The sequence below is a fragment of the Theobroma cacao genome, chromosome 5 (assembly GCF_053813885.1).
Source record: "Theobroma cacao isolate CCN51 chromosome 5, ASM5381388v1, whole genome shotgun sequence".
NCBI classification, from domain to species: Eukaryota; Viridiplantae; Streptophyta; class Magnoliopsida; order Malvales; family Malvaceae; genus Theobroma; species Theobroma cacao.
The window spans coordinates 47,053,132-47,071,479 of record NC_142643.1 but is presented as its reverse complement, the minus strand read 5'-3'; the positions used below and the strand labels follow the sequence as shown (position 1 = coordinate 47,071,479).

The 18,348-nt window shown below is 32.8% G+C and overlaps 1 protein-coding gene across 1 annotated transcript; it reads left to right on the top strand.

Moving 5' to 3' along the window:
- The first annotated feature begins 10,189 nt into the window (after nt 1-10,189).
- On the top strand, nt 10,190-16,965 carry LOC18600537 (kinesin-like protein KIN-14G). The gene is made up of 20 exons (XM_088806886.1): nt 10,190-10,668; nt 11,206-11,372; nt 11,463-11,606; nt 11,672-11,917; nt 12,019-12,090; nt 12,363-12,431; nt 12,661-12,738; nt 12,974-13,051; nt 13,139-13,300; nt 13,388-13,469; nt 13,557-13,652; nt 13,741-13,917; nt 14,019-14,125; nt 14,236-14,438; nt 14,529-14,672; nt 14,773-15,026; nt 15,115-15,278; nt 15,367-15,531; nt 15,829-16,343; nt 16,459-16,965. The coding sequence occupies exons 1-20, from the start codon at nt 10,551-10,553 to the stop codon at nt 16,562-16,564; spliced, it is 3,147 nt and encodes a 1,048-aa protein (XP_088663012.1). The 5' UTR covers nt 10,190-10,550; the 3' UTR covers nt 16,565-16,965.
- Nucleotides 16,966-18,348: the final 1,383 nt, after the last annotated feature.

Sequence of the window (18,348 nt, the reverse complement as noted above, 5' to 3'; positions counted from 1 at the left end):
TATAATATAATTTGATTAAGTCATTTATGACATAATAACACAAATTGTGGGTCTAATCTAAATCTAAAAAATTAGGACAAATACAAAAATAGATAAGAAACGAAAAAGGATAATATTAGTTTTTACTATAAAAAGCATTATAATACTTTAGTAGTTTAGTAAAAGGATTTGACCTTTCAGAGCTTGCTCCGAATCGACCAATGGAATGGAAACACAGTGTGTAATTACCAGAATACCCTTTTACTCGGCAAATAGATAAGGCCACACCGTTGACCGAAGCAATGCTAGGATGCGGTAGACTGACGATAGATGAGGGACACGTGTACGGTAAATAATACGTCGCGTTCGTTGGATTATAAAAGTAGATCGGTGGGACGTGTCAGCACCGCTCGCCGCTCGATTTGGTGCATGCGCACTTTATTGTTTGTAATTGGTGCTCCGCGGAATTAGCACGTGACCGCGAGAAGTGATGTTGCCACGGAATAATTCGATCTCCCAAGGAAATAGTTAATATGTATGTTAAAATTAATAAATTTGGTATATATATATTTTTTTTATTGAGCTTAAATTGTTTAATTGTAGTTTAATTGTAAACAAAAAAAAAAAAAGAAAGGGATTTACCTAAAAAAAAAGAAAGGGAGTACACTATATTTACTTTTATAAAATTATTGTTATCAAGTAATTTTTACAGTAAGATAAAAGAAAAGAAGAAAAATAACAAGATAAATGCTTTAACATAAAATTTAGGGTAAAATATTTTGACTTCTCTAAGTTTTAATTATAATTTCATATAGGTCTATTAATTTTCAAAATAGACATCTCACTCTAAATGTGTAAATAGTATTAATATTTAATTATAAAATGTTTAAAATATCTTTTCTCTTTTTTCAAGTCAATCGGTGTAGAAACTGCTAGATCCAATAGTGCTCCATTGGAGAACACTAGATCGATGCTTCTTTGGGGAGCATTACTCAACTCTTTTACAGATAAGCTCTTTAAGGGAACACCAGATGAGAGCATCGGTCATCTGGTTGGATTTGGCATTTCTTGGTTAGATCCGATCAAGAGATGACCGTCAATAGATAAATTTTTTTGAATAAAAAAATTAAAGTAAAAATTTATAAATTATATAATAGTAATTTTAAATTTAATTAAGGGTAAATTTATCCAAAAAAATTATCACGTCATCAAATTAATGGTTGACAAATAGCTAAACTTATGTGTCAAGTGAAAGATATTTTTTTGAGACAGATTATCTATTTTTAAAATTAATAAACCCATATAGAATTATGATCAAAACTTAGAGTATTGATGGTATTTTATCCTAAAATTTACTACTAATATATTACGATAGAAAATTTATAATATACTTTCAAATCAAAATACATATTTACTAAATGAAGAAAAATCCTAGTTTACAAGCTCAAAATATATTTTATTTTTTATTATTATGATATTCATGATATATATATATATATATGCAAAAACAAAAAGAATAATATAATAGAGTTTTCCATATTTGATTGGCCATGCAACAAAGAATTGAGACAAGGAGTTACTTAGTGGGAAATACATGTGTTAGCGGTGAGAGAGATTTTCCCCTTTTTAGATATGTTGGTTAAGCTGTTACGAATTCATACTTTTATTTAAAATAAAATAATATATATATATATATATTATTTATTAATATAAAATTAGTGATACATATGTGTATGTGTGTATATATATATATTTGTGAAAAAAACAAAAGCAGGAATAGAACAGAGATTTTTCCATATTTGGTTGGCCAAGCAAGAAAGAATTTAGACAAGGAATTGGTTAGTGGATAATACACGTGTTAGTGGTGACAGAGATTTTCCATTTTTTTTTTATATATGTTCATTTGTTTAACCACACCATGTGAAGCTGTTTATGGGGTCCCACCATTGTGATTATCTTGTATATATAACGTATCTTGGTGGTAGGAGACTTTTCCTTTTTTGGGAGGGGTAATGATATTTCTAATCATTTGATATTCATAAATTTATCCACAAACTTCTTTTTTTTTCTTTCTATTTGTCCCTTTTTCAGTAGTTTTCACCCAATACTATTTAATCTTAGGATTACTGACAACTAAAAGCTTTTATTTTTTATAATAAAAAAATGTAAAAGCAAGAAAGAAAAAGTGGGTAGATGACTTTTGCAAGAAAAGAATGAGATAAGTTCCTAAATAGGGCTCTTTTTGCATAGTCAATTCTATCATTCTACTTAATGTATATTTTTTTTTAAATATACATAAAATTATTTTTTTAAATATGTTTTAAAAAGTTTGCAATTGAAAATTCACAAATCTTATTTTTAACACTTTTAAAATTGCATAATTCTGTTGAAAATAATAGTTCAGATTCAGTTTGTTTAATGGAAAAATCAATAATTAATTTAATTAATATCCTTTTTCATTTCACCTTTTGATTTGTAACAGTTGTATGTGTCTCTTAATCCAATAAGCATCTGTCATTGTCAACCAAGAAAAGGCTTTACCTTGGGAAAGCAATCATTCTCCTTCCTGTTTCATGTGAATATATTTCTAGATTCTGAAAAATGGCCCATTTTTTCTGCTAAAAATGTTAAGATTTTATCTGCCCAAATGCTTAAAATCACCAAAAGGATTTGTCTCTATTTGCAAAAGATTGCCTGGTAATTGATGTCAATTATTCTAAATGGAAGGATTTGGGGGCTGGAAACGGCTACCATGCTATGACAAAAATGTTATTCAAAGGTTGGCTTTGGTAAAGAATATGCTGCCTGACAATGGCTGTGTGAGTCACTCATCACTTTCCTCAGTTAGAATATTGTCCATTAATTTGCTAACAACAGTACCAGTACCACTTACCAGTGTCCATGACCATGTGGCTCAGTCCACCCTGATGTTTCTTCATGGGCACCAGCACCCAGACCCAGTACAGAGCAGAAAACTACTATTTTCCAATGGGCTGAGATTGTTAAAAGCCCTCCCTATGAGCCTTGGGGATGATTATATGATGCCTTTTAAGTCTGGTTCAAGCTTCAAATCCAGCCCTTCCCAGGATTGTGATGGTAACAAAGTCCTCTAAAATTCGTGGGGTATGGTTGAATTAGGCAGGTTTCTGCTGAAATATTGATGTGTTTTCCTCACCTCAAATTTTCTTGCCAAGTGCAAGTTAGTGTACAAATATTAAAAGTTTAAACTAGACCAAAAAATTTTGGACAATATTTGTTAATATGATAAAAAATATGAAATTAAATAGATTTAGATTAAATATTATGTATTTTATATCTTAAATGTGTCGATATATTTAAGATAACATATTTTCGTATCGTAAATGAATCAAATTCACTTTAATTATATTATTATATCAATTCATATAATATTTAACCCATTTAAAATTTACGAACTAGCAGTCACCTCATAATTTTCTTCCCAAATGCATTGTTTCTCAAAAAAAATTTTTCGTGAAGTCACATACAAGTTACAAGGGTAGGACAAGCTACTCAAGGGACAATCAACCAAACTTCTTTAGTATTGTTAAAAAGTCTCTCAAGAGGGTGTGACTGAAGCTCCTTCTGCAACTTTGGCTGCAATATATAGTCAAAAGTGTGCAAGGAAGAGTCACCAAAGTAGGATGATCAATGATTAATTCCAACAATTCAGCCACCATTTTCCTCTCTGTGCAAAGCACAATAAACAAGTTAGTGTATTTGTAAGCCTTTCATTGGTTCGTTTTCATAGTTTTCTATCCACTTCTGAAATCAATAGTTTTAGGTAAAAGCTGATTCTTTGCAAAGAGGAGTTGATTTATAAGAATTCAGACAACCTGTCCTCCAACTTACAATTAAAATAAGCTTCTGAACTAAACCCAAGTGATGAGTTTTAGGCTTGTAGCATATGATTACCTCAAAACTAAAATAATCTAGCTAATAACCAGCTGAAACCTGCCCCATATCCAGTTTATTCTGGTAGCCTCTGATACATCAGGACTCTCTCTCTCTCACTCTCTTTCCATGTTTTCTAGTTTAAAATATACACTTAGATTCATACAAATGCACCGAGATTATAAAATTCATGCATCTTTAGTTGGCTGGACAGTTGAGTTGTCCAATTCAGTGACTTGGGAGTGTTAATGACATCCATATTCCTAGCCCTCTCAGCCTAACTTCATACCCAAAGTTTAGGGACCATTCTAGTTTTCATGATAATGTGAGGGAACTGATGAGAATGAGGAGAGGAAGGGGTGGTCGACAATGCCCAGTGATTACCAAACTTCATAAAATAAACTCTTTTGCCCTAAAAGAAACAACATTGTCTGCTTAACTTTATGTTTCCTTCAAACAGGTTCAGTGTAATGCTAAAAGGTTGGGTTGGACAAAATGATTTGACAGAAGGAAAAAAAAGGATTTCTTGGAGCTCTCCCCTTTTGACTTGGAAGACTTGATTAAACCAGCTTACAAATGTTGCGGCCATTGCCTGCATACTGCTGAATGAATTTGCTTATCCATGTACATTTTAGATTCTAATGTGGAAAAAATTCAATAAATAAATTATCAATTGAATAATCTTTTTCCCTTTTTCCTGCAAAATTGATGAACAGTCTATGTCAAGGAGTGTTTTTGGGTTACTTAAGACACATGGGCTGTATACAAAAGATGAACCAAAGATGATGAGACTTGGAAAACATTGGTGATAATTGAACATCATGATTTAAGCATAATCTACCTCCTCCCATCAATTTTTAATCTATGTAAGTCTAAGAAAATCTCTTCAACCCTTGTAATTTTGATTTTTTTTTAAATAATAAAATTGTGAAAATAAATCTCATAACCGATAATATTTAATAGTTGGATACACCTAACAATCATTGCATTGACAGTAATAACCAATAAAACAGCCAACATATAGAGTGTAATGATTATTTTTAATCTTTTTCTTCCCTGGAATATAGTCACTTTTTTAGATTGAGATAAAACCTTGAAGTTTTTCCATTGAGAAACCACGATACATATGTATCAGATGGGAAAGGGATGAGATTGGACCCTAGTGCAATTGACTTTCTTCTCTTCTTATCCCAACCAAACCCTGAACTTTAGGTTCTTGTTGATGAGTTTTCTTTTCACAAAGACTTTGAAGAGACCAACAAAGAGCCAAAAGAGAGGACTTTGTTCCCAATTAGGCCTTAATTTGGCAAAGGTCTTTGGTAACTGGTAGCAAGCCACATGTGGAAAAAGAGTCCCTTTTAGAAGTCCTCATCATCCACCACCTAACTTCACTTAAAAATAAGGCCTTTGAACTTTTCCAAAATCCATCTAAATTTTTTTCAATTAGATATTCTATATCTATATTGACCATTCGAAGCTCATTTCATGCAAGAGAATTCATGATCACTTGATGGTATGAAATCGATGTCCAGAACTTCTATGAATTTTAAATATAATAAAAGATCGATTACATATTTGATATCTTAAACATTATAATCAAATTCTCGATTTGATATCAATTTCAAACTTTGAAATTGAATCCTAATAAACAATGCTCACCGTCCATGGAAAATAATACTCGGCCTTTGAAATGGTCCTATTGAGTAATGCTCGATCTTCTTAATTTTAATCCTATGGGAAAAATGAAGGCAATTTTTATTTTTTCTTCAAAATCCTACAGCTAACTAAAGGGTGACCAATACAACATGAATATGCACATGACATGATGTTAGTTGGAGACTTGTCCTAATCCAAGGATCAAATAATTGTAGGGTTATAGGTGTTGCTATGTCATTTGCAGTTATGCAAAAAGGCTTGTAACCCATCAAGATTTCAGACATCCATATTTTCCATTAAAGTTCAGAGAAAGAAAGTACAGCAGCTTTAGAGACAGGAGAGACATATGCTTAATTTGGAAAGGATGCCTCTAGAATCTTGGGCAGAAAGCATGGGGTTGATGCCGTGTGTTCTTGAACTTCTGTTACAATGGTGCCAGACATGCCTCTAGATGTGATTCATGTACCAACTTTGTTACGGGAAAAATAAGAAATTAAATAGCTATCTTCGCTTGTTCCATGATTTAGGGAATTAATTAAAAATATTTTAAATTTTAATATAAAATATATCAAAGTTAAAATATTTATTTATATTTGAACATTTGACTTATTAACTGATGTATAATTTTTTTAAAAGTAATGTTCGAATTCTCTTTTCTTTAATTTTTTTTAAAAATAAAATATTTATTTTATTTAAAAAAAAAACAAAAAGAGACATAGGAAAAAGAAAGGGATATCAAGGGCTTGAATTTGGTTAATATATATTATTGATAATCTTATAAACAAATGACATTTGCTAAGGCATGATTGATCAGCATGGTTCTTGATTGTGATTGGTCATTGTTATCTACATATTTCATTTTCTTTTTTTTCTTCTTTTTATTTATCCACAAAGAGGAAAAAGGGCATTGGGAAAGCTCCTTTTTTAAGGCATATACCTCTCTTTAAAAATCAATATAGATTCAAGAAGGATATTTTTATTAGGTTATAAAAAGGAAAGAAAAGTTTGAAAATTTACAAGTAAAAACAACAAACTATTCCAAAACCAAATCATAACAAAATAAAATAAAAATCCCTAATACTATAAAACTCCGATAGACAAATATTCGACACTTTACGATCTCAATATGATTCGAAATATACTTCATCGGTTAACGATCAATTTAATAATTATTTCTCTGGTCATTTTCTTTACCTATCAATGTTAATCACTTCTTCCCCCTTTTTATTTCTAAAATGATGCTTTTTTTTCTTTTAGGAAATTAATTAAAAGAATCCCTACTGTTTTCATGTGCAAACATAGCCCAAGTCTGGAATCTTTGAATTTCCAAAGCTTATTCCAAATAAAAATATCCTTTTTTGTCTTTTTTTTTTCTCTCTTTAAAATTCTATTGCAAAAAAGAAAAAAAAAATGATTGTCAAAACTTTTGCTTTGATGATTTGAGTATGTCTTTGCTTTCTTTTATGTGGGCCAATGGAGCCCACTTGTTTCGAGGCTTTGGATTGGGCCGGCAGCCTTATGCCCTTAACCAAGACATGCCGGCAATGCTGCTTTGGGGCCCACAAACCTTTAGGTTCGGATCCGAACCTTGTGTTTAAATATTCTTGAACGTTGGTTGCAGCCCTTTGGAGGGAAAAGATGATGTGGCTACAAAGCGCGCGCTTTGCATTAACAAGTGAAAGCTTTCTCTATGGAATTAAGAATAGATAATTTATATTATACAATTTAAATAGTAAAATTATTATTAGTCACATATTCGGGTAATAATTATAAAATATTTATTATTCAATTTAATTATAAATAATAATGTTTAATATTAAATTTTATTTTTATTTATTATGTTTTCTAATTATAAATTATTTATAATTAATTTAATACTTTTTAAAATTTATTAATTTTTCTAAATATGATATTAAGCTTTAATTTAAATTTTATGAGTTAATTCTATTTATTAATTTCATTTTCATTAATAATATATACAAAAATTGATTATAAATTTATTTTCATTAATAATCGGGTTCGAATGTTAAGTGTTGATTTATAATCAGATTCGAATTAATATGAATAATTAAATTTTAATCGAGTTCGAGTTCGGATATTTCAAAATTAACAAATATCTTACCCGTTGTCATTTTTAATGGCAATTTGAGAATTTTTGACCATAAAATCAAGGAGACTAATGGTTCTTATATTTCAACATTTTTTTTAAAACAAAAATTGTAACACAAAGATTAGCAAAAGAGTATTTTGTGAAACAAAGAATAGCCTATCCTTAATTTCTTGCAATCCTATGTTTCATATTCCTCCTTTTTTCTACATTCCAATAGCTCATAATAGTAAACAAATCATTCTTGTTTTCTGGTATGGAAACAAAAAATATCCAAAAAAATCCAAGGGGATATAAATTATATAAAGTAGAGAAATGGGTTATAGAATATATCTGGTTTCCTACCCATCTTTCAATGGAAAAAAGAAAAAAAGTTTGAAGTGGCATAAAAGATAAGGTGGTCTTCCTTTTCAGGATCATGCTTTTGCTTTGGTTTCTATCTCTTTGGGCCTAATCTAATTACCTGCTCATTTTCTCTTCTCAGGTCCCTCCAAGCAGGTCCATTCCCTTGAATTACATTCATCTAGTTTTGATTTATGAATTAGAAGATGGAAATTAAACTAATTAAATCCTTAATAATAACTTATGTTTTGTTTTTTCGAATTAAAATTAGTATAAACTATAAGTTATAGGACTTTATGAGATAACACCCATGTCAATCATCTTATTCACATACGATTATACATTATATGATACTTAATTAGAGTAAAATTATTCTGTAATTTTGGGAATAGGGTATGATTGTTACTAGGCAAAGAGTTAACAAAATTAGTTTAGTGATTTGGATGCATGGATGGGGTCCAAAAATCACAACAAAAAAAAAAAAAAGGAAAAAGAAAAGAAAACCCTACTTTATACAATGTGGGGGTTTCTTGTTAATAAGTTCCTATCATGTTTCAAAGAATCTATGAAAGAAAAAACAAGTTAAAGTACCCTTGTCTGAAGAATAAGTTCAAAGTACAATTGGGGGTAATAATCATCTTAGCTTTTTGCAAGAATTTTTGTTTACTGTGTGTGTTTGATGTTTGGGTTTCTCTCTAATCATGGTCACATGTTTAGTCTTTACACATAAGCAAAGGGACAGCCTATCTTAATAGGTAATTGAACTTCCATATATGTTTAGCTATGCATGAAGAACCCACATATTTTCTTCTTTTTTTTTTTGTCAATTTTAAACTTTTTGTATTGATTTGATTGGTGGTTGAACTTGATTGCAACTTATAAATCACTTTGATTTCATTCTTATCTTTTGTTTTTGCTTAATGTTAATAAATAAATAGAATTAAATCTTTGCACATTTACGAGATAGTACTTAACGATTAAGTTATAATGTATAAATATTATGCACCGGCAATTTATTTCATATAAACCTTAAAAATATAAAAAAAGATATAATTTATGAACAACCGTAAAAGATTTAGTCAATATCATATTATGCGTTTTAGGATATAATCGAACCATAGAATATGCATAATTTCTCCATTAGTCACTGTACCAAATACTTAAACATAAGATGAACTCAACATGAAAGCAACATTTGAGCTATTGCATCAAATGAATTTGCTTTCACATACAATATTGATGGGTTCATTTGATATACCACTGTTCTCATGTCACAATCAAAATGCTAGTCCATAACACATAAAATCAATACATATTTCCTTTTAATCTCTTTCTTTTTATATTTATAAAATTATTTCTTAACTTAGAAGAAATAGAATTAGACTCGAGTTTAAGAACATTTTCGCCTATACTACTAAAAAATAATTTGATTTTAGAAATAACACCTGTATTATTAAATTATAATTTTGGACTTTGAATATGATCATCTCTCTTTCAATTTTTTATATAAAAAAAATAATTTTATTGTACTACTCAATGCCTAATAATTAAAATTACACATTCTTTTATGTAAATTTTACTAAATAAATGATGAACTTGTACATGATTACATATACGATTTAATCATAATTATTTATACATGTATTATTTTCACCTGAGAAGATTGTATATATAATTTGAAAGTAGAGTATGATCCGATATAAATATAATTATGAAATACGTATCATTAGAAATTAAATTACGATCTCAACCCTATACTTATTTTTTTAATTATTGAAATTTAGACATTATAATTACTATAAGCTAACAAGAATCTAAAATTTATTGAATGAAATCTATGCCCTAGATTTTCCATGATTTCTCCACTAATCTTTTGAGTAACCTAAGGGTTAAGGGGTCCCGCCAAGTGCTTGAAAGCCAATTAATTAATCAATTAAACTAAAAATAAATAATAAAATTAATTAATTAATTAAGTAAAAGAAAGAAGATGAATAATTAATTAATTTTTAAATTAAAAATAAATAATAAAAAAGGGTAAAAGGAAAAAAAAAGACAAAAGTTTTAAAATTAGTCCATCATTTTCTCACTCGGGGAAATATAAACCGTGAAGCTCTCTCATAACCTGGAGGCTCGGAACCAGGTTCGGTGTATAGCTTTTCTCTTCAATATTAGAGAGAAACTGTGAGAAAAACAGAGAGAAAGAGAGAGGGAGACAGAGAGAAACTGAGAGAAAGTGAGAGGAAATCTTTTAAAACCTCCAATTTTTCTCTCTCTGTATTATCTCCACAGAGAGATCCAATACCCCAAAAAGAAAATAAGAAAAAAATAGAGGAAAGAAGAAGAAAAAAACAGAATTTTTGGTCTCTGTTTTTATCCTCCTCTGTTTCTTGACAGAGCTGTTGATTATAAGAAAAAGAAAAAGATTCAAATTCTTTTATTTTTTTGGTTTTTCACGATTTGGGTTTTGAATATAAATGAAAAGGAATTAAAATTTTGAATTGATTCTGAAAATTTTTGTATTATTTTTCAATTCAACGGCTGGTTTTGTTACAAAATGGCAACAGAGTCGAATTTGCAATTCTCCGTGATATCAGTTTTGGAGGAAGTTCTTCAACAGCAAGGAACTCCAATAAGCGACATTAATTTGGCTTCGAGAAAAATCGAGGAATCTTGTAATGATCTAAATTTTTGGTTTATTTTTTCCTGCTCTGTTTTTAATTTCTTATTTGATTCTATTGAATGATCAATGGTTTTTTTGTTATTTCTCTAAATCTTGATCAATCTTGAAAACATTCTTGGTGCTTTCTTGCATGATCATTAGTTCTTTTGGCTTCTTATTTGTTTTTGATCAAATTTTGAGCTTCAGATTTTCTGAGTTTGATTTTAAGATATTCAAATTGATCTTATTTTACCAAGTTTCATGAATTCTGCATCGCATTTCTCAGAAATAATCATAAAATCTGCATCTTTCTGACAATTTTGGCTATAAAAAAAGGCACATTTTCTTCATTTTTTCCCCTTTCAAGTAATCTCCAAACAAATTGGAAACGCATTACATTTCAAAGGACGTCGAAGACCCGGTTTTTAATTCTTTTAACTTCCATGATTTGTTGAAATGTTCTTTTTCTTGGTTGATTCTCTGAGCTTGCGTTTGCTGAAAGAATGCAAAGGAGAAGTTTTAATATCATCACCATTTTACATTTTTGTAGCTTTGAGAAGATATGAAGCTGCTGGGTGGCTGAGAAAAAAAGTAGGTGTTGTTGGGGGTAAAGACTTGCCTGCTGAGCCTTCTGAAGAAGAATTCAGGCTTGGATTGCGAAGTGGCATAATCCTTTGCAATGTTCTTAACAAGGTCCAGCCTGGAGCAGTGCCAAAGGTTTGCTTCAACAATCAGTTTCTGATAGTATTCTATTTGCTCGATCAATTGTCCTACCCAATTTCGATTTATTTTTTGTATTAATTGTAGGTAGTAGAAGGAGCTTGTGATTCTGTCATTATTCCAGATGGGGCTGCTCTATCAGCATTCCAATACTTTGAGAATGTGAGAAACTTCCTTGTAGCTGTAGAGGAAATGGGGATTCCAACATTTGAAGCCTCTGATTTGGAACAGGTTAGTGTTGAAATTATCTTCTTGTCTACATGAATGTGAATGCTAATTTCTTGATTTTATTTCAGGGTGGGAAATCTTCAAGGATTGTGAACTGTGTTCTAGCACTGAAGTCTTACAGTGAATGGAAACAAAGTGGTGGAATTGGTTCATGGAAGTATTCTGCAAATGCCAAACCCTCAAATTTTGGGACAGGGAAACCCTTTGTACGAAAAAGCTCTGAACCATTCACGAATTCGATGTCAAGGACCATGTCCTTGGGTGAGAAGTCTGTAGAAAGCTTGTGCAGTGATCAGTCAGACCTCAGTGAAGCAGTTAGTGAGCTTTTTTTTATATTTTTGCATGTTCATGCTATCTGATTGATCAGGATTGAAATGAGAAGCAACTGATAGGCCGTTTTCATTGTTATCTGCAGGGTTCCGTCCGTTCTTTGCATATGCTAGTTCGTGCAGCTCTTTCAGATAAGAAGCAAGAAGAAATTCCCACGGTGAGGTCCTTCTGCTCCTACAAAAACATCTCAAACAGCGACTTCAGTCAGGATGGAATAAGAAACTTATTTGCTGCTAAATATGCAAACCTTCTTCCTGTATGGTATTAGAATGGGATGGTGAATCAGGAAAATGTTTATCTTATGAGGGAAAATGTGTTTGCTGCAAACTTTCACTTTCCAACTTAAAACTACTCTTTTTGCTTCAATCTATCTTTTCAATAGTTTACTGAGGACAAACCACAAAAAGATAACTCTTCTGGTTGTAACAGATTGTGGAATCTATGTTCAACAAAGTCTTGGAGGAGTTTGAGCGTCGCTTGGCGAGCCAAAATGAACTGGTGAGCAGGTTTAATTCTTCACAAGTGTTAAGTCTTTATCTTCAAAATTTCAGCAGATAATTTTCTTGCACCTTTTTGTAACTATTATAAGTGTCAAGGGCTGTCTGCAGCATGCATTGATGGCCTAATCTGTCTTCTGATCTGAGTAAACCATTCATATACATGATTCCTCAATTCTCTTACTAGCTTTTTTTTTTGAAAGGTCAACTTATTTTTGGTAATCTGACAGATTAAAACTACAACAAAAGATATGGAAGAATCTGTCCCTGATAATTCACTTTCAAGAACTGCTTCATGTGATGACAAGGTAGGCCAATATTTTTGAGTAGCTTTAACTCTTCACAAGCGTTTACTCTTTATCTTCAAAATTTCAAACGATTGTCAGCAGATAATATTATAAGTGTCGAGGGCTGTCTGCAGCATATCCATTGATGGCCTAATCTGTCTTCTGATCTCAGTAATCCATTCGTATACATGGTTCCTCAATTCTCTTACTAGCATTTTTTTTTTGAAAGGTGAACTTATTTTTGGTAATCTGACAGACTAAAACTACAGCAAAAGATATGGAAGAATCTGTTCCTGATAATTTGCTTTCACGAACTGCTTCAACTGATGACAAGGTAGGCCAATGTTTTTAAGTAGCTTTCGGTTATTGATTCATGTGATTATCACTGAAATACCTTCATATCTTTTAAATGATGATGAAGGTTGAAGTAGAGGCCCCAGCTGAGGAAATGATTGAAGATGAATCATCAGCAGAATCAGAGAAAAAAGAACTTTACGATGGGAAGTGCAATGCTGATGAGGAATCAATAAGACATCTTCTGAAACAGCAGACATTATTTGAACAACAACAAGAAGATATCCTGGTAATTTGCAGTTAGCATTGATTCGAGTTATAATATTCGTTTTTGTCTACGATAGGGATGCAGTGGTTGATGTATTTGTACCTATAGGAACTGAAGCATAGACTTCATGCCACAAAAGCCAGCATGCAGTTTTTGCAAAGGATGTGCCAAGAAGAGTTTGTCAATCTAGGTACAAACTGAAGTCAATCCTTGATTACTTTCAGGTTTGTTCTTAAAAGGAAAATGTAATATTTCTCATTCTAGCTTCTCTTAATAGGTAAACACTTGCATACTCTAGCTTATGCTGCTTCAGGATATCAGAGAGTTCTTGAAGAAAACCGCAAGTTATACAATCAAGTGCAGGACCTGAAAGGTAGCTGTCTTAACAGTTCAAAGGCTTGATTTAGAGAAACTATCACCACAGTCAAATCATTCTCAATTGTATTTGTTCTCTGTTTTAGGGAATATAAGAGTATACTGCCGGGTAAGGCCATTCTTGAACGGGCAATCAAACAGTTTGAGTTCTGTAGACAACATAGATGACAGTACTATCGCAATTATCACCCCTTCAAAATATGGAAAAGAGGGACGGAAATCATTCACATTTAACAAAATATTCAGTCCTTCTGTAACCCAAGGTTAGTGATTCGAAAGATGTTCTTCTCTCTATGATTCTATCCATGTAATTTTGTTTTTGGTTTTTAAGCCTTTCCTGAGCATGGATTCTCTTTCCCTGCAGCGGAGGTTTTCTCTGATACCCAACCTTTGATTCGGTCCGTTCTTGATGGTTATAATGTTTGCATATTTGCTTACGGCCAAACAGGATCAGGGAAAACTTATACCATGGTAAGAAATGCAGCTTTTTGTCACAGCAGTGATAATGCTAATAAGAATCTTTTTTTCTTACTGTAGTCAGTCAAATACGTTATGCTAATTCATCTCATTTATGAATCCAGACAGGGCCTAAGGAGCTCACAGAGGAAGAGTTAGGTGTAAACTACAGGGCATTGAGTGATCTATTTCTCCTCTCAAACCAGAGGAAAGAAACCATTTCCTATGATATTTCTGTGCAAATGCTTGAAATTTACAATGAACAAGTCAGGGATCTCCTTTCAGCAGACGGTATAAATAAGAGATATCCTTTATATCAGACTTATGTGTATTTCTCCAGAATGTTTTATGTTGTTCATTGGTGCCTCAAACCCATTTGTGTTCTTTAACTTCTACATACATTAGAAATTCGTAACAGCTCTCAAAATGGTATTAATGTACCTGATGCAAGCCTTGTACCTGTATCATCAACATTTGATGTCATAAATTTGATGAATCTTGGGCAAAAGAATCGTGCAGTTAGCGCCACAGCCATGAATGACAGAAGTAGTCGATCTCACAGGTTCAGTCTAATGTTTCTGGTTTTTAATTTCGAAAAGATTAATTTCATTTCTAGTTGTGCTCTAAACCATGCTAAGTTTCTGATTGGTCCTGAAAACCAGCTGCTTGACAGTTCATGTTCAAGGAAAAGACCTCACTTCAGGAAACATTCTTCGTGGTTCTATGCACCTGGTTGATCTGGCAGGAAGTGAAAGGGTAGATAAATCTGAGGTGACTGGGGATAGGTTAAAAGAGGCGCAACATATCAACAAATCTCTATCTGCTTTAGGAGATGTGATAGCTTCTCTTGCTTCAAAAAGCTCACACGTTCCCTATAGAAACAGTAAACTTACGCAGTTGCTCCAAGATTCACTTGGTAAGATTATCTGAAACCCCCTCCAACCTAAAAAAGGTGCTGGTACTGTATTCTTCTTTGTGACCATGTTATTGTTCTCATCTGTCAGGAGGACAAGCCAAAACACTCATGTTCGTTCACATTGCTCCAGAGTATGAAGCTCTGGGAGAAACAATTAGTACACTTAAATTTGCAGAAAGGGTTGCCACAGTTGAGCTTGGTGCTGCTAAAGTGAACAAAGATAGTGGAGAAGTGAGAGAGCTTAAAGAACAGGTTTCTCCATGTGCCCCTTCTGCATTTTAACTTAGAAGTGTCTGCTGTCATACCTGTGCTTATATTTACTCATCTCAATTGTTTTCAGATAGCTAGTCTTAAAGCAGCCTTAGCAAGAAAGGAAGGAATGCCAGAGTACCTGCAACATACTCAATCCAGTAGCCCAGAAAGTAGACCAAAGCTTGAATCATCAGCTTCTCTTCCTAAATTGCAGAGTTTCAGTGATCTATCTAACGGCCTTGCGAACACTGAGGTATAATATAACTGCTACGATTGGTAGAACTTTATCTTCCAATAATGATTAACATGTTTACAGGATGTAGATTGCAGATTTAACAATTAAGCTTCAGAACTGGTTTATCCATCTTATAGAAGTACTCTAAGGATTATAGTAAATGCTTATCATCTTTGCAGATTAATTTGCTTTCAGAACCAATCATCTACCCATTGAATCATCTTTCAGAGATAGAAAAACTGTCAATTTTCTGTCAATGTTTTCAACCAAGGATAAGATTTGCCTAACATGATACGCTTTTGCCTGCTGATTCAGAATGACTCTTCATCCACATCTAGGAGAGATAGCTTGGAGATCCAAGAGATGCTAGCGAATCCATCTCTGTGGCCACCTCTTAGCAGTCCTGCAGTAACTGTAAAGGATGACGACAGAGATTCAGTTCCTGGTGACTGGGTTGATAAAGTCATGGTGAAGAGGCATAGCAACATGAGCAAGGATCGAAATCCATCAGCAAGTAGGGAAGCAGGCAACAGACAACTGCCTGACAAGTTCAATCAGAGCTACATTCGTGGTCCAACAAAGATATACCCGGAACAAAACTTGAATAAGTTCACTACAAACAGAAAGGGCAACCAAGACTATGATCTGCAACGAACTCGGTCCGAAGTTGGCTCTACGGATGATTCTGACCTTGAAGCTGCAACTAGTGATTGTTCCGAGAATGACTCGGTTTGGCAATCCAACATTCCTAAGATTACCAGTGGTCCGAATGGTTTGGCATCTAAACCAAAGAAACAGCAACTTAGGACAGTAAAGAGCACAGAATTCAGGTAAGCTGCCTGATCACATCATGCTACGCTGTTCTCTTACTGCAAATTTCAGTTTATTTCTACGAGCTTAGAATCCTGATTTTCTTGTTGTTCTGTTTTCTTGGTTTGCAACCAGGAGCTCAATTCCATCACTAATTCCTTCACCATCAATGAGGAAGTCTTCAAATGGAGTTAATCCGAATTTGCACAAGGGAAAGAGGAAAACTGGGTCTACAAAGTGATTAAACTGAAGTGTTAAGGAAACTGGCTTCATCATTTTTTTCCCTTCTTCTTTTTTCACTTTCTGTCCCATTTTCTTGCCCTTTTCTTGTGTATCTATCATTTGAGAGAGGGAGAGGTTCACATATACAAAGTGGCAACAATTTTCTCAGTTGCCTGTGCTTAGTGGTGGTCAATCATAATCCCCCTATGATGATCCACCTCCTTGATTTGATTTGCTCACACTGGTGTGGATTTTGGGAACTTCTTGCTTTTTTTCTTCCCCCTTCCCCCATCAATTGTTCTTTCTTGTAGAATTAAGATTGGAAAGGAAAAAGAAGGTTGTAAAATGAGGGCAGAAGGGAGGAATTGTATTATATGGAGTACATCAATGAATCATGATATTATTTGAGTATAAACAAAACAGCATAGCATGAGAACATTTGATCAATGATTAGCATATCAAATCTCGAGTTAAGTTCAAATCTTTCTTTTCGAATTTAAAATTGAACCTCCCGGAAATAAAATGTTTATATATTGATTTGATATTATCTAATGACTATGGATTTATGATCTACAATTATAAGAATCGCACAGACCCAAGCTCAAAATCATTTCATAAAACTCAAGCATTAGACTCAATGATTATACAGTTTGAATCCCTCTTATATTGAAGATTGAACCCAGGAACAACATGCTGATGAGCTGAAGTGATGCTTATCTAATGTGACTAGGAATTATGACCTACAGCTACAGGAGTTGCATACGACCCAGACCCAAGACCAGGAGTGATTTTAGCCACAACTGAAGCACAACAAAACATCCACTTGCTTGTTCATTACATGTTCTCCCTTTCCTTTCCAACGAATGTCCACCTCTATGTAGGTCCCACGAACACATGGCCACCTCAGCAAGTACCTTGATGGTTTTTTCTTAGAATGTGAGATATATCCACTAAATTCCATTAAAGAGACAACCACCCCCCACAAAAAAAGGTTGAGTTGCCCTCAACTAAGAATTAAGCTTTGTGCTTTGGCCTTTTTGCCACATTTCAAAATCAAAATGCCCTTGCCCCTCTTGTTCTTGCAAAACCAATATTGCCACTATCTTTTTGATTGATTTGACACACATATTGTCACTTAACATAGTATCCGAACAAACACTGTTTCTGTACACTGACGCTGCCTTCATACATTGACCTTTTTTCTAGCAAGCGTTGCTTTCGTACATTGATATTATCTCTATACATTGACCTTTGCCTATTGTTTTGTAAAAAGTTTTTTAATAATTTATGTCACATAATAAGTTCATTATTTTGTAAATGAAAATATTAAAATGATGATGAAAACATGTACCCGAAAATAAAATCCACTTTAAAAAATTAATAAACATCTTTTTTTTTCCCTTGTTAAATTGTCATCCCAACTTCATGTTTGGAAACAAAGTCAAAGGTATTAAAAAATATATATAGCAATCAGTGAGGGGCAGCTTGCAAATTTCCCACTTGTTGAACCATGATTGCCAACACATAATGGGAAACGAGTAACCCAAAGAGATATGAGAAACTTGCAAACCCAAATCCCAATTTGTAATCACAAGCTTCTGACTTTGAATAATTCTTCCCTTTATTTCATATTTTAGGTCCCTCATTAACAAAAAAAAAATGTTGGATTTGGGACTGATTATGTCTTGTTTGGCCTGGTTGCATGTTTCATTCCTTTCATCTGGCATCCTCTGCCCAATCCAATTTCTCCTAAACAAACAAAGCCTTAATCTTTGTGTTTTGCTTAATCCTCCCACCTAAACA